Raw genomic sequence first — 27,280 nt, forward strand, 5'->3', positions numbered from 1 at the left:
TTGTACTAAGGAGTGAATGGTACCCCTTCTTTAGTTATTGTTACCCTTGAATGAAATAAAACTTCATTGAAATAAATAAGTGAAATAAAACAATAGCCTTGAATGAAAGAAAACTTATAGAATTTTTACTAAATACATGATTTTAAGCAGGACTTTAAAGAGTTTTTTTAAACTTTATTTTTTCTGCTTCATTTAATTATCAGAATTATGGAGTTTAAAAATATAACAGCTTTATGGAGATATAATTCATATACTATACAACTCACCCATTTAAAGTGTACAATTCAGTGGCTTTTTGTATACTTCAATAGGTTTTGCAACCTTACTACGGTCAATTTTAGAACATTTTCATCACCCCATAAAGAAACCTTTTAGGCCGGGCGCGGTGGCTCAAGCCTGTAATCCCAGCACTTTGGGAGGCCGAGACGGGCGGATCACGAGGTCAGGAGATCGAGACCATCCTGGCTAACACGGTGAAACCCCGTCTCTACTAAAAAACCCGTCTCTACTAAAAAAAATACAAAAAACTAGCCGGGCAAGGTGGCGGGCGCCTGTAGTCCCAGCTACTTGGGAGGCTGAGGCAGGAGAATAGCGTGAACCCAGGAGGCGGAGCTTGCAGTGACCTGAGATCCGGCCACTGCAGTCCAGCCTGGGCGACAGAGCAAGACTCCGTCTCAAAAAAAAAAAAAAAAAAAAAAGAAACCTTTTATGTATTTGTGGTCATTCCCTATTCCTGCCTCCTCCCAGCTCCTGGCTAATCTACTTTCTATCTCTATGGATTTGTCTGTTCTAGATAGTTCACATAAATGGAATTATATAATATGCAGCCTTTCTCTCATTTAGCATAATATTTGTTAAAGTGCTTTTGTGTATTAGTATAATAGTTTATTTCTTTTTTGTTGCCTAAAATATCTCACCGTATGGCTAGTCCACACTTTATTTATCTGTTATAATTTGATGGACATTTGGGTTATTTCTATTCTTAGGCTATTGTGAATAATGCTGCTGTAAAAATTTGTGTCTAAGCTTTTTGTGAGGACACATGCTTTAATATTTAAAAAAAATTTTTTTTCTTCCCCAAGTTGGAGTCTTGCTCTGTCCCCTAGGTTGGAGTGCAGTGGTGCAGTCTTGGCCCACTGCAACCTCCGTCTCCCAGGTTTGAGCTTCAGCCTCCTGAGTAGTTGGGATTACAGGTATGCGCCACCACACCCGGCTAATTTTTGTAATTTTAGGGGGGATGGAGTTTTACCATGTTGGCCAGACTGGTCTCCAACTCCTGACCTCGTGATCCACCTGCCTCAGCCTCCCAAAGTGCTGGGATTACAGGCATGAGCCAATGCTTCCGGCCCATGCTTTCATTTTCTTGGGTACATACCTACTAGTGAAATTGCTGGGTCGTATGCTAACTCTATATTTAACTTTTTGAGGAACTGCCAGACTGTTTATCACAGTGACTACCGCATTTCACAGTCCCACCAACAGTACATGATGGCTCTAGTTCTTCACATCCTTGTTGACACTTGTTATTATCTCTCTTTTTTTATGGTAGTCATATAGTCATCCTTGTGAGTGTGAAGTAGTGTTTCATTGTGGTTTTAATTTACATTTCTCTGACAACTAATGATATTGAATATCTTTTCATGTGCCCATTCATCATTTTGTATCTATGTTCTTTGGAGAAATGTGTCCTTAAAACCTCTGCCCATTTAACTTCAATTTTTAATTTTTTTTTTTTTTTTTGAGACAGAATCTTGCTCTGTTACCTAGGCTGGAGTGCAGTAGTGAAATCTCAGCTCACTGCAACATCCACCTCCCGGGTTCAAGCAATCCTTTTGCCTCAGTGTCCCTAGTAGCTGGGACCACAGGTGTGCACCACTATGTCTGGCTAATTTTTGTATTTATTGTAGAGACGCAGACTTGCTTTTTTTTTGCCTAGGCTGGTTTCAAACTCCTGAGCTCTAGGAATCTTCCGGCTTTGGCCTCCCAAAGTGCTGGGATTGCAGGTGTGCACCATTGCACCTGACCTACCCATTTAAAAAAAAATGGATTATTTGTCTTTTTATTGTTGAGTTGTAAACTCATTGTGTTTTCATTTGCATTTCTCTGGTGTCTAATGATGTTAAGCATCTTTACATGTGTTTAGTGACCATTTGTATATTTTCTTTGGAGAAATGTCTATTGAGATCTTTTGCCCATATTTAAATTAGGTCACTTTTCTTGTTATTTTTGCATTGTAAGTGTTCTTTAAAAATTCCAGGCTGAGTGTGATCGCTCATGCCTTTAATCCCAGTACTTTGGGAGGCCCAGGCCAGTGGATCACTTGAGTCCAGGAGTTAAAGACCAGCTTGGGCAATGTGGCGAGACCTTGTCTCTACAAAAATTAACTGGTTGTGGTGGTGTGTGCCTGTGGTCCCGTTACATGGGAGGCTGAGATAGGAGAATTGCATGAGTGCAGGAGGTGGAAGTTGCAGTGAGCCGAGATTACACCATTGGATTTCGGCCTGGGTGAGGGAGCAAGGCTCTCAAAAAAAAAAAAAAAAAAAAAAAAGGAAATTTTGTACAAATTTCTTATCAAGTACATAATTTGCTAAAGTTTCTCTTATTCTGTGGGTTGTCTTTTCACTTTCTTGGTAGTGTCCTTTGAAACACATGGTTTTAATTTCAATTATGTCCCATTTATCTATTTTTTCTTTTGTTGCTACTGTTTTTGATGTCATATCAAAGAAATTATTGCCAAATCCAAGATCGTAAATATTTACGTGTATATTTTCTTCTGTTACATAGTTGTAGCTCTTATTGTTACAATTTTTGATCCATTTAGAGTCAATTTTTGTATGTACTACAAGGAGGGGATCCAACTTTATTATTTTCACTATTTTTTGTAAAGACTCTTACAACTGAATTGTGTTGGCATACTTGTCAAAAAGTAATTGGAAGTAAATGTGAGAATTTTTATTGTTTATATGTCTGCCTTCCAACAGTACCATGCTGCCTTTACTACAGTAGCTTTGTAATAAGTTTTGAAATTAGAAGTTATGAGTCTTCTAACTTTGTCTTTTTCTATATTGGCTATTCTTTGTTTATGGTATTTCCATATGAATTTTTAGGATCAGATTTTATTTCTGCAAAAAAGGCATCTAGGATTTTGGTAGGTAGAATTGCCTTGAACATGCAGAGGAGTTTGGGAAGCATTGCCATATTAACAATATTAAATCTTCTGCTCCATGACTTTTGGTTTATTTTTGTCTTAATTTCTTTCAACAATATTTTATTATTTTAAAAGTATAAATTTGTACTTCTTTTGTTAAATTTATTTCTAAGTGTTTTATTCTTTTTGATTCTATTATAAATTGAATTGTTTTATTTCATTTTTTGTTTGGTTTTTTTTTTTTTTTTTTTTTTTTTTGAGACGGAGTCTCGCTCTGTCACCCAGGCTGGAGTGCAGTGGCCGGATCTCTGCTCACTGCAAGCTCCGCCTCCCGGGTTCATGCCATTCTCCTGCCTCAGCCTCCCGAGTAGCTGGGACTACAGGCACCCGCCACCTCGCCCGGCTAGTTTTTTGTAATTTTTAGTAGAGATGGGGTTTCACTGTGTTAGCCAGGATGGTCTCGATCTCCTGACCTTGTGATCCGCCCGTCTCAGCCTCCCAAAGTGCTGGGATTACAGGCTTGAGCCACCGCGCCCGGCCATTTTTTGTTTGTTTATTGCTACTGGATAGAATACAGCTGATGTTTGTTTATTGGCTTTTATCTTGCAATCTTGCTTAACTCGATCACTAGTTCTAAGAGTTTTTTAGTGGATTCCTTAGGACTTTTGATACGTAAGACTGGGTCATCTGCAAATTGAGATAGTTTTACTTCTTTCTTTGCAATCTAAATTCATTTTATTTCTTTTTGTACCCTAACTGCACTGGCTAAAACCTCCAGTGTAATGTTGAATTGAAGCAGTTAGAGTGGACATCCTTGTCTTATTCCATTAAAAAAGTGATCAGTTAAAAAATTTTTTTCTTTTGTAAAATATATAGGTGGGGGTCTCACTATGTTGTGCAGTCTGGGCTTTAATTCCTGAGCTTAAGTGATCTTCCCTTCAGTCTCCCAAAGTGTGGGATTACAGGAATGAACCATCGTGCCTGGCCTCTTATCTTGTTCTTGATTTTAGGGGAAAGCATTCAGTTCTTTACCTTCAAGTGTGATCTGGGTTATGATTTTTTAATAGATGCCCTTTATCAGGTTGAGAAGCTTCATTTTTTTTTTTTTTTAGCTTTTTAAAAAATCGATACATAGTAGGTGTACATGTTTTCAGGGTTCATGTGATCATTCCATACATTAATATAATCAGATCAGGGCTGTTGATATACCCATCATCACCTTAAATATTTACCATTTCTCTACTCTAGGAACATTCAAATTATTCCCTGTGAACTATTTTGAAATGTACAGCTTTTTGATGTTAGCTATAGTCACCCTACTGATCTACTGAATAACAATTCTTACTTCTTCCATCTAAGTGTATGTTTGTACCCACTAATCAACCTCTCTTCATCTCTCCTCCCCCTACCCTTCCCAGTCTCTAGTAACCACTAGTCTGCTGTCTATCTTCATGAGATCTAATTTGTTAGCTTCCACATCCGAGTCAGAATATGTGATATTTGTCTTTCTGTGCTTGGCTTCTTTCACTTAACATAATGTCCTCCAGTTACATCCGTATTGTTGCAAATGACAGGAATTTATTCTTTGCCCAGCTAATTTTTTATGGCTGAATAATATTCCTATCTATCTGTCTGTCTATCTATCTATCTATCTATCTATCTATCTATCTATCTATCTATCTCATTGCAGTTGTATTTGAAACAGGGTCTCAGTCTTTTGCCCAGACTGGAGTGCGGTGGCATGATCATAGCTCATTCCAGCCTGGAACTCCTGCACTCAAGTGATCTTTGCACCTCAGACTCCCAAGTAGCTGGTACGAGAAGTGTGTGTCACCATGCCCAACTAATTTTTGTGTTTTTTGGTAGAGACAGCATCTTACTTTGTCACCCAGGCTGATCTTGAACTCGTAGCCTCACGTGATCCTCCTGCTTGGCCTCCAAAGTATTGGGATTTATAGGCATGAGCCACTGTACATGAACACATTTTCTTTATCCATTCATCCACTGATGGACATTTGGGTTGATTCCATATTTCCGCTGTTGTCAGTAGTGCTGCAATAAACATGGGAATGCACTTATCTGTTTGTTACTGATTTTCTTCTTTCTTGGATATCTACCCAGTTGTGGAATTGCTGGGTCATATGGTATTATTATTATTATTATTTTTTGAGATGGAGTCTCGCTCTGTTACCTATGCTGGAGTGCAGTGGTGTGATCTCAGCTCACTGCAGCCTCCGCCTCCCGGGTTCAAGAAATTCTCCTGCCTCAGCCTCGTGAGTAGCTGGGATTATATGTATGTGCCACCACACCTGGCTAATTTTTGTATTTTCAGTAGAAATGGGGTTTCACCGTATTGGACAGGCTGTTCTCGAACTCCTGACCTCAGGCGATCCACCCGCCGTGGCCTCCCAAAGTGATGAGATTACAGGTGTGAGCCACCGTGCCCAGCCTTTAGTGTAGCTTTTATTGAAAAAAAAAAAAATCCACATATGAGTGGATCCAGGCAGTTCAGAACTTTGTTGTTCAAGGGTCTACGTAACTTTGAACTTGTCTCTCGCTTTTAAGACATTAAATAATTTTAAATTCTAATGACAAATTTAATTTTAAATATATTGATTTAAGGCATTACATTACAACTTTTGACAATAATGATAATAGTAAACTGCCAGACATTTCCAAGTTTCATGGCAATATCGTCCTTGAAATTGTATTGAAAAGCAGGGAAAAAATAAGTTTAGCTACTCTACAGTCTCAGTTACTTGCTTTAAACATAATTTTGGAAAACAATACTTTTCAAAACAATTAACATGGTTTATGATGGGATACAAAAAAAGGACAAATTAACTTCTGAAAATGACTCAACGGAAGCTAGAATTAATTAATAAGGAGGTAATTGAATGACTGCATCAACCAGATGAAATGTGAAATGTGAGTTTTTTTTAGGTATTCTGTGCCATTTAAGGCTTATCAGAATTAAAGGTAGTGACAAGTAGAAACTGTCTGATATATCAATGATTAATAATAATGTTGATGATAATTTTGATAGGTGATTTTTATTTTGTGTCAAGTACTGTTCTAACATGTTTACATATGGGCCAAGAATTGGATTATCAAATCAGACCGACGTGAAGTGGAGATGTTAATCAATGTTAAGCTTTCCTTATAATTTCAAGAATACAAGCAATCAAAAGGTTCAGGAAAAGCAGAGACAGGTCCAGGACATTGAGAGAGGCCCCCAGATCCTTTCTTACTGCAATAGACAAAACTCTGCGGCCCAGAGCAGTAGATGAAGTCCTTAATGAAATATATGAGTTATTAGCAGGCAGTGTTACAGGCTGTGAAAGATCTCCATTTTATACGCAGATAGTTGCAGAGCTCATGTCCTGTGCCCCGTGCTCCATGTCCCATAAATCTGTAGATTCTCAGTTTATCATAGTAATCCTAATCCAGGGGCAGTCTGCTAAAAGCTCTTTATGGGTAAGTAGTCTTTTTAAAAATTATTATGCAAACACCGTTAGTATTTTTGCCAGCTATTGGCATGCTTATAAGGAGGTTTGACCAGATTTTTTACTTTCTTTCTTTCTTTCTTTTTTTTTTTTTTTTTTTTGTGAGAGAGCCTCTCACCCAATAGGAGAAAAACACTGCTTTAACTCTTTCTCCCCAATAAATTAACCCATTTAAATTCAATTAATTTTTTTTTTAGTATAAACAAGATAAAATATATCAAGAAAGAATTTAAAACATTTGAAACATCAGATCGGTTTCTAAAAAATCTTTTATTTTTAGTTTGGTTTAGTTAGGTTAGTAGGCATGGGGGAGAGAAATACACTGAGAATTATATAGCAAATATAAATATTTTCCTATTACCAACAGATACTCACAATAGCAATTTATTTTATTAACTTTTTTGTGTGTGTCTGCACATTTCATAGACAATTCTTTTTTCTATTTCACATTAGAAGATTTGAGAAATCATATAATTCTTTTAATGTTTAATTATTTCTTCTTTCTCAACCCAACCTTCAAATCAGGATGGAGAGCCAGTTCGCCCAGGAGTAGCCATGACTGATCTTGCCACTGGCCTGTATGCATATGGAGCTATTATGGCTGGATTGATACAAAAATACAAAACCGGGAAAGGACTGTTCATTGATTGTAACCTACTGTCATCACAGGTAACAATCCAAATAATATTTCAGATAATGTTATAAAAACTATGTCTGGGTTATACCTTTTCAGATCAAATTCTGTGGTCACATGTACAAAAACAATACAAAAACCAACACAACAACAACAAAAACTGTTTTGTTTTGATGTACTTTCTCTCTCTCTCTCTCTCTCTCTCTGTCTTTCTTTCTTTCTTTTTGACGGAATTTCGCTCTTGTTGCCCAGGCTAGAGTGCAATGGCGCGATCTCGGCTCACTGCAACCTCCACCTCCTGGGTTCAAGCAATTCTCCTGCCTCAGCCTCCTGAGTAGCTGGGGTTACAGGCATGTGCCACCACGCTCAGCTAATTTCGTATTTTTAGTAGAGATGGGTTTTCTCCATGTTGGTCAGGCTGGTCTCGAACTCCTGACCTCATGTGATTCGCCCACCTTGGCCTCCCAAAGTGCTGGGATTACAGGCATGAGCCACTGCGCCCGGCTCATGTACTTGTTTTCATTTTAAAATACACGGACCATGAAGATTTTGTTGCAATGTAGACATCATTGTTGAACTCAAATTTTCCAGGCTGTTTTTACTAGAATGTGTCTGTTGCTTCTTGTAAGACAAGAGATATAGTTGCTTCATATGTACCCTATAACTTCTTTTGACTTGTTTCTTCACCTTTTATGTGCCATGAACCCCTTTGGTAGTCTGGTGAAGTCTGGACTTTTCCTTGCAATTGTGTTTTTGAACACATAAAATGAGGTACTTAGGATTACAAAAGAAGCCAGTTATGTTGAAATATATTCAATGGAAAAATCAATTTTCTATTATTAAAAATATAATTTTTTCTAACACATTAAGCCACAATATCTAATAGTGGGTATAACACTGGATTACAGACCCAGATGTCGTGTTGACCATATGTGGAAGTTGATGGTATCTGAATAGATAATTTTTCCATGATAGAATTGTAATATGAAAATATCTGATTTGTGCATGGAGACATTTGTACTCTTGTGGTTTGAAAAACTACTTTCTAGACATAGAAGACCCCATGTTGGGAATTTCAGATTTAAAAGGCATACATGGGAAAATAAAGATAAACTTGGAACACTGCTTTGGATTAGTTATGTTGTGCTAAATACTAAACTAGGGGAATAAAAGGGTTAACTCACTGTCAAAATGACATTTTGCCTTCTTTTCACTGGATCAGACCCAGATGCTGTACCATATGTGGAAGTTGATTCTGAATAGATAATTTTTCCATGATAGAAAAAGAAAATATCTGATTTGTGCATGGAGACATTTTACTGTGGGAAAAACTACTTTCTAGACATAGAGACCCCAGTTGGGAATTTCAGATTTAAAAGGCATACATGGGAAAATAGTAAACTTGGAACACTGCTTTGGATATTTTTTCCTCTTAGGCAAAATTAAGGAGGTATATAGAAATAAAAAAATCAATATAGTTGAAAATGAAATACTACGTATGGGTTTTTACATAACAGTAGCTTCGAGTCACAGTCAGAATTTTAATGTTTCTATAAAAAGGTGAAAGAACTCTGTTCAAATGAATGGTTTCACTCCTTAATAAAGAACTACAGATGTTAGTTATGGGAGGGTGCAGAAAGTCTTTTCTTCCCCTAATTCTAAGCTGTAAGGAACCTGAGGTAGGGTAAGCAACTGAATAAAAGTTGCACATCCAATAAGTTTGGAAGCCATGAAGGTTTCATGGGTGTGTAACCTGTGCAGTCATGGGTAGCCCTGGGCTTAGTTAAATGTTCTGCTGTCACTGTCTTGAATTTGTTAATAACTTCCACAGGAGGCCCTACAGTTTTTTTTTACATCAGGACTCACAGATCATGTAGCAGGTCATGGAGTTGGGACTCTACTTAAGTCTCCTGATTTTTACCTAGACTACTTTACTCTAATGTGTAAAGAGTATTGTATTGTTTAGATGAGTATCGTAGAGTTTTCGCTTCTAGCATGTAACTAGTGGTTCACCATGTGAAGGTGTGTATTTCTCTGGGAGTAAGGGTGGGGAAAGTGGAATCACCGCAGGGCCCCTTCAAAGTGAGGGCACAGTAAGGGCAAACTCATGCATATACATATAGGTATATAGTCAGTCATTTTTGGGGTGTGTGTATGTGTGTGCGTGTCTGTGTCTATTTTTATTGTCCATGTTTCTCCCTGAGACTGTAAATTCTATGATGGCTGGGACAATGTTTTTGCTTACAATGGTATCCTCAATGCCCAGCCCAGCCTTTGTCAAAAATTGGTTTTTCCAATTCTTTGAGATCAATGTGAGAACAACTGTTACCAATGGGAATGTCTCGTAACCCTTAGGTTTGCCAGAGAAGATGAGAAAAGATGGTAAACCATTAGAATTACGATAAGTACTCAATAAACAGCTAATGATGAGATTATTTGCTTTTGGCAAACACAGTAGCAGTGATTTGGCCTATTGTACTACAGTTAACTCAGATTGCTAAAATTAGTGTATTTCAGTCACATTAACTATCTTTCTTTTTTTCTTTTTCTGTAAGCTAAGCTGGAGTGCAGTGACGTGATCTCAGCTCACTGCAACCTACGACTCCCAGGTTCAAGTGCTTCTTGTGCCTTAGCCTCCTGAGTAACGGGGACTACAGGCGTGTGTCAAAACTCCTGGCTAATTTTTTTTTTTTTTTTTTTGTATTTTTTGGTAGAGACGGGGTTTCACCATGTTGGCCAGGCTGGTCTTGAACTCCTGACCTCATCACCTGCCTTGGCTTCCCAAAGTGCTGGGATTATAGGTGTGAGCCACTGCACCCGGCCAGGGCCACTGTGCTGAGCAAGAGTTCTGTTTCTTTATCCATAAATTCTAATAGGTGATGGTCTTTTAAGGCAAAGAATATGTCTCTTCATAGACTTGCTACAGCTGCGCCATTCAGAATAGCTTCTGGACTGTGAGTAGTGGTTAGAGAACTTCAAAAGGCAATTGTAACAGATAATTTACTCTACAGCTTACCTGAAGTGCAAGGCAATGCGTGGTAAGAACTTTTTCACTCTCTGGATTCACTGCATCCTGAGCTCTGTTTTTCTCTGTTTGCCTCTGCTTTATTCCTTGTCTCTGTCCTCCCTTTCTTCTCATGTGCCCTTCTCTAGCTTGGGCATCTCTTTTCTCTTCTTTGTCTCTCTCGTCTATCTTTACTTTCCTATTTTCCTTTCTCCTCTATGCTGTCGACCTTCTTCCCTCTCCCTCCTTTTTATCCATCCTTCCTTATGTGGAACTAAGGTTGTAGCCGTTTTGGTTTCAGATCTTGCATTTTTTTTTTTTTTAAGGAGATACGGTCTCGTGCTTTTGTCTAGGTTGGAATGCAGTGGTGCGATGATAGCTCACTGCAACCTTGAACTCCTGGACTCAAACAATCCTCCTTCCTCAGCCTCCATAGTAGTTGGGACTACAGGTGTATGGCATTATGCCTGGCTAATTTTTATATATATATATATATTTTTAGAGATCAGAGGGTCTGACTGCGTTGTCCAGGCTAGTCTTGAACTCTTGGCCTTAAGGGATCTTCCTGCCTTGGCCTCCCAACATGCTGGTATTACAGGTGTGAGTCACTGCATCCAGCCAGATCTTACATTCTTACACCATATTATTCCGAAAAGTTTCAGAATCTTACAGTAGTTCCTATGAGAGAAAAAGGAAGTTCCCTTTTCCTAGAAGTTCCAGAAAGCAAGAACATAATTTCACTGGTTTAAGTGACCATTCCTAAACTGATAAATGGGGCCTGAAAGATAGAACACACTGAGCGGCTTAAGCGATTCCTGGTACTAGAGATGGGGTTAACTCCACCCAAACCGTATGGCTGAGACTGGGGGACAGGTGATTCCTCCAAAGAATGGTATGGTTATTTTTTGGCCAGAAGAGAGGGAAATGGATGCTGGGGAAGCAATCCACAAATATTTACTCTCCTAATGTAGAGGGTTGTTTTTAGGATCTAATGCAATAAAGGATGTGAAAAATACTTTGTAAATCAGAAAATATGATGATGACAAGCATTAATTTTATTCGGTTATTGAAAAAATAATTCACTGTTAGTAATGTGTTGAGATTAAAAAGTTGACTAACAACATAATTATTTTATCATAATTATTATAACTTTTCATAATAGATAAACCTTGACTGACTTCAATTTGTCTTTCAATTTAAGATAACACTTATAAATTCTAGATCCAAAAACCGACCACAACATGGTTAAAATCTACTTTATGTAAATAAGGAGTGCTATTTCTAGGTACTTTTTAAAAAGCATAACAGGAAACTTCACCTTTTTTTAAATTAAAAAAAAAAATTCTTTTTTTGGATATAAATGTTCACCTGCATTAAGCAGATAACATTTGAACTTAATTTCAGCTGCCTGGAAAATGAATACAATTTCATGCAGTAGTAAAAAACATACTTTTCTACTCATTTTGATTATATTATATGGAATGACGAATGATTATAACATTGAACATTAGTTGCTAAAAATGAAATTGTTATACTCCTCTTAAAAGTGATCTAGTGTAAAAAAGACAATTTACACCCGATTGGAATAGTAGCTGATTATTAACTCAGAAACGATTGCCTCAGCCACAACAAAACCATTTCAAGTAGTTCATTATAGAGACATGACAATTGCCAGGATGTGGTTTGTAGTGGGCACTACATTTTTTATAGTTTTAAGGCTATAACTTTTAACCCTTTTCAAAAATTCTTTTGATTTTTTTTTTTAGTCTGAATATGATTTAAATTTGTCCAGTCACAACTAACATCAGCATCTAAACAGTGTTCTTTAGATGACATTGGTAAATAACAAGGAAGTGGGTTTGGATGTGGTTCTACTTATTCTGTTGCTCTATTCTTCTTTTGTGGCTTACAGAAATATCTTTTGGAAGTTTTAATATCCTTCCTGTACTTAATTGCAACCAGGCTCCCTTAATTACTACTACAATGAGTTAGTTTTTTTAGCACCATAATTATTTTCACATACAGAATGTTTTGTCACTTTTGATGTCACTATCCTTTACTCACATATGTACATTGATCATATTATATGAACATATTCAAGTAGATACAATTTTAATTCTTATCATTTTGACTGATAAACTTTTGAATCTCAAACAAGTATAGTAATCTAAAATTCATTGTTTTGTGTCCTTAGATATACCTGTGTTTCTAGCTTTTTAAAACAACTCTATATCTTTTTTAAAATAATTTTATTGAGGTATATATTACATATCATAAATATTATAACTTAATGATTTTAGTAAGTTTAGTGAGTTATGTAACCATCACCATTAATCAGGTTTTGATAAGTACCCGTATTGTTACTTCTGGTGCAGGTCTTGCCTATGAGGCTAGAATGGACAAGTTTTGACTGGGGAGAGATCTGGGACTAGGCTGACTTAGAAGAAGGAGCCCATTATGACTTCTGTGGGCCCTGGGAACTTTTGCCTTTGTGGGTCCTTTCCTTCATAAAAATATTAAAAATTATATTCTATAACTGCATTGGTATAACGATGAAGATAATTCATTATTCTACATTTATTATTATTACACTTTTTTTTCTGATTTTAAATGAAATGAAAATTGCAACATTTTTGTGTATCCTTAAAGTATTGTGGGTCTTAAGCATTGTGCCTACTGTGCCTAATTGATAGATCAGCTCTAGAAGAATTTCCTTGAGAAAAGCCCGTGAATGTACAAATCTGTGAGGAAAGCAGTTGTGTATCCAGGAAGGAAGTAGAGCTAAAAGCTGAGATTGTGTTGAAGCATGAGTATAGGAGGAAAAAGTAGAGAGGCAGCACAGTGTATGACTAAGGAAATTAAGAGAACTCTTCAAAGGGAGTTTTGTTTTTTCTTCCTTTGAGGGAGAAGGAAAAATAGAAGGTTATAGCAGAAAGTTGGGTATGATACTAGCTGTGGGCTTGTAATATGTAGTTTTTATTTTGTTGAGGTACATTCCTTCTATACCTAATTTATTGTAAGTTTTTATCATGAGAAGATGTTGAATATTGCTAAATGCTTTTTCTGTATTCCCTGAGACAATCATATAATTTTTATCCTTCATTCTGTTAATGAATCCAAAGCAGTCTCAAGTAAAAAACACAAAGCTGGAGGTGTCATACTTCTTGATTTCAAAATATAATACAAAGCTATTGTAATCAAAACGGCATGCTGTTGGCATAAAGACAGACGTGTAGACCAAAGGAACAGCACAGAAAGCTCAGAAATAAATACACACAGTTACAGTCAATTGATTTTTTGTTTGTTTGTTTTTGTTGTTTTTTGCAGACAGGGTCTCAATCTGTCACCTAGGCTGTCCAGTTTAGCAGCACAATCTCACTGCAACCTCTGCCTCCCAGGTTCAAATGACTCTGCTGCCTCAGCCTCCCAAGTAGCTGGGATTATAGGCACGAACCGCCATGCCCAGCTACTTTTCGTATTTTTAGTAGAGACAGGGTTTCACCATGCTGGCCAGGCTGTTCTCGAACTCCTGACCTCAAGAGTGCTGGGATTACAGGCACGAGCCACCCCACCCAGCCTGAATATCCAGTTTTACCAATACAATTTATTGGCGAGGCTGTGCTTTCCCTATTGTATATTGTGGCACCTTTGTCAAAGATCAATTGACTGGCCAGGCGCAGTGGCTCATGCATGTAATCCCAGCACTTTGGGAGGCTAAGGTGGGGGAATCATTTGAAGTCAGAAGTTTGAGAGCAGCCTGGCCAACCTAGTGAAACTCCATCTCTACTAAAAATAAAAAAATTAGCCGGGCGTGGTGGCATGTGCCTATAGTCCCAGCTACTTGGGAGACTGAGGCAGAAGAATCTCTTGAACCCGGGATGTGGAGGTTGCAGTGAGCCGAGGTTGTGCCAGTGCACTCCAGCCTGGGTGACAGACCTAGACTCTGTCTCAAAAATACCAAAACAAACAAACAAAAAAACAAACAAACAAAAAAACAAACTGGATATTCAGATGCAGAAGAATGAGGTTGGACTGTTATCTTACACTATATGCGAAAATCAACTTAAAATGGATTAAAAGGGCCAGTGCAGTGGCCTGTAATCCCAGCATGCAGGAGTATCACTTGAGGCCAGGAGTTTGGGACCAGCCTGGCCAATAATAATGAGACCCTGTCTGTACAAAAAAAATATAAAAATTACCCGGGCATGGTTGTGAGCACCTGCAATCCTACCTACTTGGGAGGCTGAGGTAGGAGAATTGCTTGAGCCCAGGAATTAGAGGTTACATAGAATTATGAGCGTGCCACTGAACTCCAACCTGGGCGACAGAGTGAGACCCTGTCTCTAAATGTAAATAAATAGATAATATGGATTAGAGACTGAAACATAAGACCTAAACTGTTAGACTATGAGAATAAAACATAGGGAAATAGCTTCTTGACATTTTTTTTTTGGTGAAGGTATTTGGATATGAGCCCAAAAAGCACAGGCAATGAAAGCAAAACTAGACAAATGAGATTGCATCAAACTAAACAGTTTCTGCACAGCAAAGAAAACAATCAACAGAGTGAAGAGACAACTTACAGAATGGGAGAAAATTTTTGCAAAGCATATATCTGATAAGGGGTTATTATCCAAAATATATAAGGAACCCAAACAGTTCAATAACAAGGAAAACAAATAACCCCATTAAAAATTGGGCAAATGACCTGAATAGACATTTCTTTCTTTCTTTTTTTTTTTGAGATGGAGTCTTGCTCTCTCACCCAGGCTGGTGTGCAGTGGTGCCATCTCAGCTCACTGCAACCTCCGCCTCCCGAGTTCAAGAAATTCTTCTGCCTCAGCCTCCAAAGTAGCTGGGATTAGAGCTGCGGGCCACCATGCCCAGTTAATTTTTGTATTTTTGGTAGAGATGGGGTTTCACCATGTTGACCAGGCTGGTTTTAAACTCCTGAGCTCAGGTGATCCACCCGCCTTGGCCTCCCAAAATGCTGGGATTGTAGGCATGAGCCACCGCCCCGGCCAGACATTTCTTGAAACAGAACATACAAGTGGCCAACAAGTATTTGAAAAAATGTCCAACACCATGAAACATCAGGGAAAATGCAAATTAAAACCACAACCTCAAACTTGTTAGAATTGGTATTATCAGCAAGACAGATAATAAGTGTTGGCGAGAGTGTGGAGAAAAAGGAACACTTACACACTATTAGTGGGAATGTAAATGAGTATAGCCATTATGGAAAGCAGTATGGGGGTTCCTTAAAAGAATTAAAAGTAGAACTACCATATGATCTAACAATCCCACTTCTGAGAATATATCAAAGATGAGAAAATCAGTGTGTTGAATAAATATATGCATTCCCATGTTCACTGCAGCATTGGAATCAATCTAAACGTAAATCATCAGATGAATAGATAAAGAAATGTGTTATATATACACAATGTAATATGGTTTAGTCTTAAAAATGAAGAAAATCCTATCATTTGCAACAAGGCATATGAACCTGCAGGACTAAGTGATATAAGTCAGGCACAGAAAGAAAAATATCACATGGTCTTGTATATATGTGGAATCTGAAAAAGTTGAAGTCATAGAGGCAGAGACTAGAATGGTGGTTGCCAGGGGCTGGGGGTTGGAGGTGGGGGCAGGGGGAGATGATGGTCAAAGAGGGCAAAGTTTCAGTTAGATGAGATAAATAAGTTCTGGAGATCTATTGTACAGCAAGGTGACTAGAGTTAATAATAATGTATACTTTAAATTTCCTAAGAGATTAGATCTTAAATGTTCTTATCATAAAAACACAAATATATGAGGTGATGAAGGACAGACATGGTGGCTTATGCCTGTAATCCTAGTGCTTTGGGAGGCTGAGGAGGATGGATCACTTGAGGTCAGGAGTTCGAGACCAGCCTGGCCAACCTGGTGAAACCCCATCTCTACTAAAAATACAAAAATTAGCCAGTTGTGGTGGCGGGCACCTGTAATCCCACCTACTCTGGAGGCTGAGGCAGGAGAATTGCTTGAACCCGGGAGACAGCAGTTGCATTGAGCCGAGATTCCACCGCTGTACTCCAGCCTAGATAATAGAGCAAGACTCCATCGCTAAAAGAAAAAAAAAAAAAAAAAAAAAAAAAAAGAGGAGATGTGTATGTTAACTAGCTTGATTTAATCATCTCACAGTGTATTCATAGATCAAAACATTATATGTACTATCAATATTTATAATTTTATTTTCAATTAAATCAAAAATCATCAATTTAAAATATTGAAAGAAAGGATCTGTTATTAAGATGAGTAATTAGGAAGTTAAACCAAAAAAGGAAAAATCAGATTATTTACAAAGAAAGCTCTAAAGAATTTTTGATACTCTTATCATTTTATGTTGCTGTAATGCTATTGGTTAGGTTAAATGCAAATTGACTTCAATACAAAATATGGTTTGTTGTCTTCTTGAGGAAAACTGAGTGAAATGTAAGTGAATTGGGAACATGCTCTGGTTTTGTATACTGAAGTCATTAGTTATATTCATGGGCATTGCATATTTTTATATGATATGAACTAAAAAGGAAAGTCAAGTCTTCAACTTGTAATAATTGATAATTACTAGTGGGAGGGTACCCCAAAGGAAAAAATAATACAATGGGGAGACATATTTTATGGTGATGTAGCTTAATTTTCTTATTAGATACTTAAAAACACTTTGGAGCTTTCAAATGTTGTAAAACAATAGAAAAATAGTTGAGTTCAAGATATAAAAGAAATAGGAATAGAAAGATCTATTGATGTTAACATGTATTTCCTGAATTTAGATTTTGTCCTTGCAGAACCTAATAGAATCATGAATTTAATGGACTATTCCTAAAGCTGTGTTTAATGATATCAGAATCATCTTTACTATCTACTTTTAGAGTTAGAACAATTTGTTTTTGTTACTAAGTTAATTAATTTCACCTTTATCTTTGCATTTTCTCAGGTCAGGGAATTTTTTATTTTATTTACTTATTTATTTATTTTCTTGTTTTTTTTTTTTCTTTTTTTTGTAGGGGGCAGGAATTTTATTTAGAATGAAATGTTGCCATCATGTCCTTGTTTGTTGGCTAATCAATGGTGACTATTTACCCATCTTAATTTATGGACCATGTCTGTAAACTAGATCATGTCTCTTTGGTCCCAACTATTATGGCATCATTGTAGCTAAATGATAAATAAACCACCTGCATCAAGCATCGTGGTTTCATTAGGCCCACGTGGATAATCCAGGATAATCTCCCATCTCAAGATATTTAATTTAATCACATCTATGATGTTCCCCTTACCATATAAGGTGGCATATTCATAGGTTCTGGGGATAAGGACGTTGACATCTTTTGGAGACTATTTTCAGCCAACCATGGGTGGTAATATGGAAGGAGGAAAGAGTAGACATAGTAGTGGTTAAACATTGTAGAACATGTCAAGCTTTCTCCTGCTTCAGGCCGTTGCATTTATTGTTTGGTGTGACTGACTGAAAGCCTTCTCCTAGCAGTTGTGATTGGTACTAAATCTGGCCATTTCTTCATACTCCTGTGAAGAATAAACATCGAGTGTGACATTTCAAATAATAACCCTATGTCCTATATAGTTAGTAGGTCCATTCAAAGTAAAGAGTCAGTAACAGGATGTTTTTTGTTTGTTTGTTTGTTTGGCTGGGAAAGAGGGACTTTCTTGGCAGGACATTGGGCCAAGCCTGTAGAGCAGGAGTTGACTACTAGTGCTATTTTGGTGGAATGGTGGTAGAAGCAACACAAGACTGCAGACAGCTTTAATCTTTCTGTCACTTGGACCCGGACTGGAGGGTGGTATTGAGAAGGTTGACATGACTTCTGGAAAAGAGTGCTGTGATTATTATCCTTGTCTGCCAAGGTACAACACTCACTGGGAGGGTGCTGTAAGTTTGCTGATCTTGGCGTAGGTGCTGCATTACATAGGCTGTTTATATTCTCTAAAGTTGAATTATTGTGATCAGCATTGAGCAATAGAACTTAATGTGATGATCATATATTTAATTTTTTTTAATCTTACAACCTTGCTGGGCTCATTATTTAGTTCTAAGAGTATTTTAGTGGATTCCGTAGGATTTTTCCTGTGTGAGATTACATCATCTGCAAAATAAGATAGTTTTGCTTTTTTCCTTTCCAATCTGAGTGCACTGTATTTCTTTTTCTTGCCTAACTGCCCTGGACAGAATTCCAGCACAATGTTGAATGGAAGTGGCAAGAACAGGCATCCTTTTCTTGTTCTTGATCTCAAGGCAAAACATTTCAGTCTTTCACCATTATGTATGATGTAAGCTGTGTTTTTTTCCGTGATACTCTTTTTTTTTTTTTTTTAAGTCAAAGTCTCTCTCTGGCACCCAGGCTGGAATGCAGTGGCATGATCATGGCTCACTGCAATCTTGAACTCCCAGGCTCAAGCAATCCGCCACCTCAGCCCGCTGAGTATCTGGGACTACAGGCATATGCCATCATGCTTAGCTAAATTTTTTTGAATTTTAGTAGAGATGAGCTCTCACTATGTTGCCCATGCTGGTCTCAAACTCCTGAGCTCAAGTGATCCTCCTATCTTGGCCTTCCAAAGTGCTGGGATTACAGGCATGAGCCATAGTGCCTGGCCTTCCTTGTTACGCTTTAACAGGTCAAGGAAGTACCCTCTGTTCCTAGTTTACTGACTGTTTTTATCATGAAAGAGTGTTGAATTTTGGCAAATGCTATTTCTGTGACTACTGACATGATGATTTGTTTTGTGTCACTTATCCCATTTATATGTTATTTGGTTATTGATTGATTAACAGTTGACATTGATTTTTGTATATTGAACCAATCTTTCAACCCTTGGAAAATTTTCAGTTGGTCAAGTTGTATGATCCTTTGTATGTATTGCTGTACTCAGTATGCTAGTATGTTGCTGAGGATTCTTAGGTTTATATTCATAAGGGATATTGGTTTTTATGGTCTGTAGTTTTCTGATGATGTTTTTGTTAGTTTTTGGTGCCTGAGTAACATTTGCTTCATAGAAAGAGTTGAAAAGTATTCCTTTCTCTCCTGGCTTTTGGAAGAGTTTGTGAAGAATTAGTACTAATTTTTCTTTTATTGTTTGGTAGAATTCATCAGTGAAGCTGGAAAAAAAAAAAAAGAAAAGAAAGCCTGGGTTTTCCCCCACTAAACTTTAAACTCATTCTGCTGACTTTTGTGGTTGCCAGGCTGCTAGTATTTAGTTTCTGATGAGGCTGTTGGTTCTCAAGCCTGGTAGAAGTGGATGATAATATGGCAAGTTAAGACGTCACAAAGCTTGCTGGTCTTATTAAAATTCAGATGTTGTTTTTTTTTTCCTTGGATAAAAACTCATCAGTTATTGCAAGGCTTTAGTTAATTTCCAGAGTTTTCAAAAATTTGATTTTGAGAATTTTTGCCAGTGTTCTGTTGCTTTTATGGCAAAAGACTTTATTTCATCTTTTTTGAGTGTGCTTATTCCCCACATCTGTAATTTAAAATTCCCTATTAGCCCTGTTAAAAAAATAAAGAGGAACAGATGAGATTAATTTTGATTATATATTTTATTCAACCAAATATGTCCAAAATATTTTCCTTTCAAAACGTAAAATTTGTTTAAAATTAATCATTAGATATTTTACTTTTTTCTTATATGATGTCTTTCAAGTTTTATATGTAGTTGTACATTTACAGCACATCTTAATTTGGAATATTGCCATCAAAGTCTCAATAGCCACATGTGGGCAGTAGCTATTGTAATGGCTAGAATAGTCTTAGAACACAGAAGAATGGGCTGATGCTTTGAAAGTTGGGTCTTTTCTTTCTTCCTTCCCCACTCATGTTGAAAGTGAAAAATAATGTTTAACCACTACTATGTCTACTCTTTCCTCCTTCCGTATTACCACCTGTGGTGAACTGAAAGTAGTCTCCGAAGATGTCCATGTCCTTATCCCCAGAACCTATGAATATGTCACCTTACATGGTAAAGGGAACATCATAGATGTGATTAAATTAAAGATCTTGAGATGGGAGATTATCCTGAATTATCCATGTGGGCCTAATGAAACTAAAAAAAAAGGAGTTCTTGTAAGAGAGAGGCGAGAGTATCAGAATCATTACAATAGTCTCTCCTTACCTGTGGGGGATACATTTTAAGATCCCCAGTGGATGTGTGAAACCATGGTTAGTACCAAGCCCTATAAATACTGTGTTTTTTTCCTATACATGCACAACTATGAATAAATTAGGCACAATAAGAGATGAACAATATGGTAAAATAGAGCAATCGTAACAATATACTGTAATAAAAGTTATGTGAATGTGGTCTGTCTCAATATATCATTACAATATGTACTGTATTCACCTATTTCTAGATTGCAATTGAAAGTGGAAAGTGAAACCACAAAGTAGAGGGGACTACTATAGTTTGAGGTGTGATAATGGTAGCAAGAAGTTGAAGTGATTTGGTGAATGAGATCACACATCTAACGAATGCACTCAGACTCTAGAAGCTTAAAGAGGCAAGGAAACAGATTCTCACTTGAGAGCCTCCAGAAGGAACCAGCTTTGTCGACACCTTCACATTAGCCCATGTGGAGTGGTTTCAGACTTCTGACCTCCAGGATTATAAAATATTAAATTTGTCTTATTAGAAGCCACTAAGTTTAGGGGCAATTTGTTACAGCAACAATGGGAAACCAGTTCACCACCTTAGCAGGTGGAGGTGGCTACAGACAGTTTTGGTTTTATATACCATTGTGTTGTTACTATTAAAGAACATACATTCTGTACAAATGAAGGTCTGTATCAGTTCTGATTCAAGCTTTCATTGCTGATGGAGTGGTATTCATTTTTAATTTCAGCGATTTTATATTTTAGGTGGATTTTCATAGGGACAGGGGATTAACACATTGTTGAGACAATTGTAAGAAATTTCAGCCTAGCTCTATAGTCTGTATTTTTAAAATTTCCAGGAACACTGTCTTCTGGGTGGGATAGTTATTTTCAGTTCAATCAGTTCTTCCTGAAACTGAACCACACTTATAGGATAGACGATAATTCAGATGCATTTTGAGGTTTTCTTTAAAGTAAGCTATAGACACTTAAAGCATGATTTGAAATCATGTAAGTCATTGAGTCCTTTATGAAATGATGATTTCCTTTCCACCAGACAGCTCTGCAATTCTTTTATATCTTTGATTCTGTTGAATTCAAGCCAGGTCACAATAGTAAAATGAGTACATTCTCCTTTTGCCTTCTGCTAAGTCTATAGGCCCAGTTTGATTTTGAAATTTGTACTTCATTAAGTAAAGACATGCTTTTAAAATTCTGTGACTGTAGTTTCTGGTGCAGTATAGTCAGATATGTTTTGTCAGGTTTAGTAATGCACTATCTTATCTTGTAAGCCCCTGAGGGAAAATCAGGGTGCATCCATCTTTCAGTCTTTTAACTACAGAAGCTCTTGACTTGAGATATCAGCTCAATGAATCTGAAATTTAGTTTATTCTGATACACATTCTACTTCTGTATTTTCTAACTGTCCTCAAGCTGTTGCAGATTGATATGTAACAGCATGAAAAAAAACCCATATTGGTCACTTCATCATATTATTTAATGAAACCGATTTAGAAGATAGGTTCAGAGCTGTATTTAGAGCATAAGTTTTCTTTCAATGGAGGCTGGAATTAATGAGTCACATTTTTGTTTGTTTAAAAGTGTTGAAAACTTTTTTTTTTAATTGTATGTAGTCATATTTGGTAATGAGAATTTTTCTGTGTTTAAACCATACTTAAGATTTTTATGGCAGCTTGTTAGGTCTTGTTGTTGTCACTGTGAAAAAGTGAGTATTAACCATTTTGTCGTTGTTGTTACTGCTAAAAGTCTCAAGTTGAGTGTGCTTTGACACTCGGGAGGACTCAATTTGGTATCTAAGCTGTACCTTGGTCCTTTACAACACTAGTGCTTAAAGTTGGCTGCCCACTGAAATCACCTGTAGAGTTTTCAGAACTTCTGCTGCCTCTTTCCCATCCCCAGAGATTCTAATTTAACTGGTATAGGGCATGGCCTGTGTACTGAGGTTTTAAAAATCTCTCCAGATGATTCTGATGTGCAGCAAAATTTGAAAACTGCTGTCCCACAGAATACTTAATGAACTTACGATATATAAAAGTACCAGTGAGCTTTTTGAAAAAACGATTCCTGGGCCTCACACGCAAGCATTGAAATCCACTCAGTCTGGGGCAGGATTCAGGAATCTGCATTTTGGAGCAGCACCCCAGATAACTCTGATGCAGTAGACCTGGGGGTTACAATTTAAAAAGAAAGTGTGTTTTAGGGTAAACCTGCAAGGTGTGTCTCTTATATAGAGAGGCTTCTTGGATGGTCCCACTAATATTGTCATTTGATACTCCTAAAATTAAATGGCATCTTAGTTCCCCAAATAATTTTTAATCAAAACTGAAGTTGTAGCAACTTTCTTGACTGGTCTGGGGGATAGTTCTATACTTAATGTCTTTGCTCTATAGGCTACCTCAGGACAGGGGACTAAAAGAACATACAGTGATTTAGAAAGAACTTTTTTTGTTTTTTTGAGATGGAGTCTCACTCGGTCACTCAGACAGAAATGCAATGGTGCAATCTTGGTTCACTGCAACCTCCGCCTCCCGGGTGCAAGCAATTCTCCTGCCTCAGCCTTAGTACCTGGGATTACAGGCACATACTATGGCACCTGGCTATTTTTTGTATTTTTAGTAAAGATGGGGTTTCACCATGCTGGCCAGGCTGGTCTTGCCTACTCCTGACCTCAGGTGATCCGCCTGCATCAGCCTCCCAAAGGGCTGGGATTACAGGCGTGAGCCACTGCGTCCGCCCTGGACAGAACTTTAAGACTTGATGACTGTGTGGACACAATGACCACAACTGAGGCAACAAGGATATGGACTAAGTGCATAACAGCAGCTTACCTTTGTAACTGGTAGTCTTTAGGAGTGTTTAGGAGCTCTTCATGTGAAGCACTTGTCCTGAAGGGAAGCAACAGCAGAGAGGGACATTCCAGTGGCCATAGACATGAACCTCAAGTTCGACTCCACTGGTCACAGTTTACATACCAGTCTTTTAAATCATATTCACTTCCCATAAATGCATAATTATGATGATGATGATGATGATTTGAGATGGAGTTTCGCTCGGTCACCCAGGCTGGAGTGCAGTGGTGTGATCTTGGCTCACCACAACCTCTGCTTCCCAGGTTCAAGCGATTCTCCTGCCTTTGCCTCCCAAGTAGCTGGGATCACAGGCACCCACCACCACGCCCGGCCAGTTTTTGTATTTTTAGTAGAGACAGGGTTTCACCATGTTGGTCAGGCTGGTCTCAGACTCCTGACCTCAGGCAATCCACACACCTCAGCCTCCCGAAGTACTGGGATTACAGGCGTGAGCCACCATGCCTGGCCCTGTTGATGCATTGTTAATCACGGCACTTTAAAAAATGAAAATTTAAAAGTTAACTTAGCTGTCAGTTGGAAAATATGCTGTGCAAAATGCTTAGATTCTGAAGTAGTTCTGTGGTGAAGGGCATTTGTTAAATTAACCAGAAGCTGTGTTTTATTAGTGTATGTGCAAATCATTTACACAAATGATTGAAATGTGTAAGAGATATGTAGAAAATAGAGACAAAGTCTTATCTTTCAGTGTTTCTTCGTTATGACTGTAAAAGTATGGTGCATAGTACTTTTTTCACATCTTTAACAAAAGAAATTCATATTAGAAAAAAATGCCAAAATGATACAAATGTATAATTTAATAAGTAAATTGTTTTTTGCAATTCCACTCCTTAGTGATAACTACTATTAAAAGTTTAGGGGGCGTGCACCCAAGATGGCCGATAGGAATAACTCCAGCCTCCAGCTCCCAGAGTGAATGACACAGAAGATGGGTGATTTCTGCATTTTCAACTGAGGTACTGGGTTCATCTCACTGGGGCATGTCGGACAGTTGGCGCTGGTCCATGGGTGCAGCCCGACCAGCGAGAGGTGAAGCAGGCCGGGGCATCGCCTCACCTGGGAAGTGCAAGGGGGAAGGGAATTCCTTTTCCTAGCCAAAGGAAATTGAGACACACAACACCTGGAAAATCGGGTAACTCCTACCCTAATACTGTGCTTTACCAAGGGTCTTAACAAACAGCACACCAGGAGATTATATCCCACACTTGGCCCAGAGGGTCCCACACCCACGGAGCCTCCCTCATTGCTAGCACAGCAGTCTGAGATCTAACTGGAAGGCAGCAGCGAGGCTGGGGGAGGGGCACCCACCATTGCTGAGGCTTAAGTAGGTAAACAAAGCTGCCCGGAAGCTCAAATTGGGTGGAGCCCACCACAGCTCAAAGAGGCTGATCTGCTTCTGTAGACTCCTCCTCTGGGGACAGGGCATAGCTAAACAAAAAGCAGCAGAAACCTCGGCAGAGGTAAATGCCCCTGTCTGACAGCTTGGAAGAGAGCAGTGGATCTGCCAGCATGGAGGTTGAGATGGGAGAATGGACAGATTGCCTGCTCAAGTGGGTCCCTGACCCCTGAGTAGCCTAACTGGGAGACATCCCCCCACTAGGTGCAGACCGACACCTCACACCTCACAGGGCAGGGTACACCCCTGAGACGAAGCTTCCAGAGCAAGAATCAGACAGCAACACTAGCTGTTCAGCAATATTCTATCTTCTGCAGCCTCCGCTGCTGATACCCAGGCAAACAGGGTCTGGACTGAACCTCAAGCAAACTCCAACAGACCTACAGCTGAGGGTCCTGACTGTTAGAAGGAAAACTAACAAACAGAAAGGACACCCACACCAAAACCCCATCAGTACATCACCATCATCAAAGACCAGAGGCGGATAAAACCACAAAGATGGGGAAAAAGCAGTTCAGAAAAGCTGGAAATTCAAAAAATCATAGCGCCTCTCCCCCTCCAAAGGAACGCAGCTCATCGCCAGCAATGGAACAAAGCTGGACGGAGAATGACTTTGACGAGTTGAGAGAAGAAGGCTTCAGTTGATCAAACTTCTCAGAGCTAAAGGAGGAACTATGTAATCAGTACAAAGAAACTAAAAACCTTGAAAAAAGAATGGATGAATGGATAACTAGAATAATCAATGCAGAGAAGACCTTAAAAGAACTGATAGAGATGAAAACCATAATACGAGAACTACGTGACAAATGTACAAGCTTCAGTAACCAACTCGATCATCTGGAAGAAAGAGTATCAGCGATTGAAGATCAAATGAATGAAATGAAGTGAGAAGAGAAGTGTAGAGAAAAAAGAGTAAAAAGAAATGAACAAAGCCTCCAAGAAATATGGGATTATGTGAAAAGACCAAATCTATGTCTGATTGGTGTGCCTGAAAGTGACGGAGAGAATGGAACCTAGTTGGAAAACACTCTTCAGGATATCATCCAGGAGAACTTCCCCAACCTAGTAAGGCAGGCCAACATTCAAATTCAGGAAATACAGAGAACGCCACAAAGATACTCCTCGAGAAGAGCAACTCCAAGACACGTAATTGTCAGATTCACCAAAGTTGAAATGAAGGAAAAAATGTTAAGGGCAACCAGAGAGAAAGGTCGAGTTACACACAAAGGGAAGCCCATCAGACTAAGAGCAGATCTCTTATGATAAAGGGGATATCACCCCTTTATCACCCCTTTATAAAATGATAAAGGGGATATCACCAGTGACCCCACAGAAATACAAACTACCATCAGAGAATACTATAAACACCTCTATGCAAATAAACTAGAAAACCTAGAAGAAATGGATAATTTCCTGGACACTTACACTCTCCCAGGACTAAACCAGGAAGAAGCTGAATCCCTGAATAGACCAATAGCAGGCTCTGAAATTGAGGCAATAATTGATAGCCTACCAACCAAAAAAAGTCCAGGACCAGATGGATTCACAGCTGAATTCTACCAGAGGTACAAGGAGGAGCTGGTACTATTCCTTCTGAAACTATTCCAATCAATAGAAAAAGAGGGAATCCTCCCTAACTCATTTTATGAGGCCAACATCATCCTGATACCAAAGCCTGGCAGAGACACAACAAAAAAAGAGAATTTTAGACCAATATCCCTGATGAACATCGATGCAAAAATCCTCAATAAAATACTGGCAAACCGGATCCAGCAGCACATCAAAAAGCTTATCCACCATGATCAAGTGGGCTTCATCCCTGGGATGCAAGGCTGGTTCAACATAAGCAAATCAATAAACGTAATCCAGCATATAAACAGAACCAAAGACAAAAAACACATGATAATAGACGCAGAAAAGGCCTTTGACAAAATTCAACAGCCCTTCATACTAAAAACTCTCAGTAAATTCGGTATTGATGGAACTTATTTCAAAATAATAAGAGCTATTTATGACAAACCCACAGCCAATATCATACTGAATGGGCAAAAACTGGAAGCATTCTCTTTGAAAACTGGCACAAGACAGGGATGCCCCCCTCTCACCACTCCTATTCAACATAGTGTCTGAAGTTCTGGCTAGGGCAATCAGGCAAGAGAAAGAAATAAAGGGTATTCAATTAGGAAAAGAGGAAGTCCAATTGTCCCTGTTTGCAGATGACATGATTGTATATTTAGAAAACCCCATTGTCTCAGCCCAAAATCTCCTTAAGCTGATAAGCAACTTCAGCAAAGTCTCAGGATACAAAATCAATGTGCAAAAATCACAAGCATTCTTGTACACCAGTAACAGACAAACAGCCAAATCATGAGTGAACTCCCATTCATAATAGCTTCAAAGAGAATAAAATACCTAGGAATCCAACTTACAAGGGATGTAAAGGACCTATCTCTTCAAGGAGAACTACAAACCACTGCTCAGTGAAATAAAAGAGGACACAAACAAATGGAAGAACATACCATGCTCATGGATAGGAAGAATCAATATTGTGATAATGGC

General features: G+C 38.3%; 1 protein-coding gene and 1 long non-coding RNA gene across 8 annotated transcripts in view; one reads left to right on the forward strand and one right to left on the reverse strand.

The window, feature by feature from the left end:
- Window positions 1-27,280, forward strand: part of SUGCT (succinyl-CoA:glutarate-CoA transferase) — a 754,504-nt gene that overhangs the window by 155,030 nt on the left and 572,194 nt on the right. For all 7 annotated transcript variants that reach the window (XR_002520705.2, XR_002520704.2, XM_017956755.3 and 4 more), the window contains exon 8: window positions 7,180-7,323. Coding sequence is in view for 5 of the 7 variants with exons in the window: in XM_017956755.3 (XP_017812244.2) it covers window positions 7,180-7,323 (144 nt within the window). In the remaining 2 variants the exon portion in view is untranslated. The remainder of the gene's footprint in view (window positions 1-7,179; window positions 7,324-27,280) is intronic.
- Window positions 17,770-27,280, reverse strand: part of LOC103882878 — a 12,489-nt gene continuing 2,978 nt past the window's right edge. The window contains exons 2-4 of the long non-coding RNA XR_644833.4: window positions 23,287-23,343; window positions 22,482-22,622; window positions 17,770-17,858 (exon numbers count right to left, since the gene is read on the reverse strand). This is a non-coding gene — a long non-coding RNA (uncharacterized LOC103882878). The remainder of the gene's footprint in view (window positions 17,859-22,481; window positions 22,623-23,286; window positions 23,344-27,280) is intronic.

This window comes from Papio anubis, chromosome 4 (assembly GCF_008728515.1).
Source record: "Papio anubis isolate 15944 chromosome 4, Panubis1.0, whole genome shotgun sequence".
Taxonomy (NCBI): Eukaryota; Metazoa; Chordata; class Mammalia; order Primates; family Cercopithecidae; genus Papio; species Papio anubis.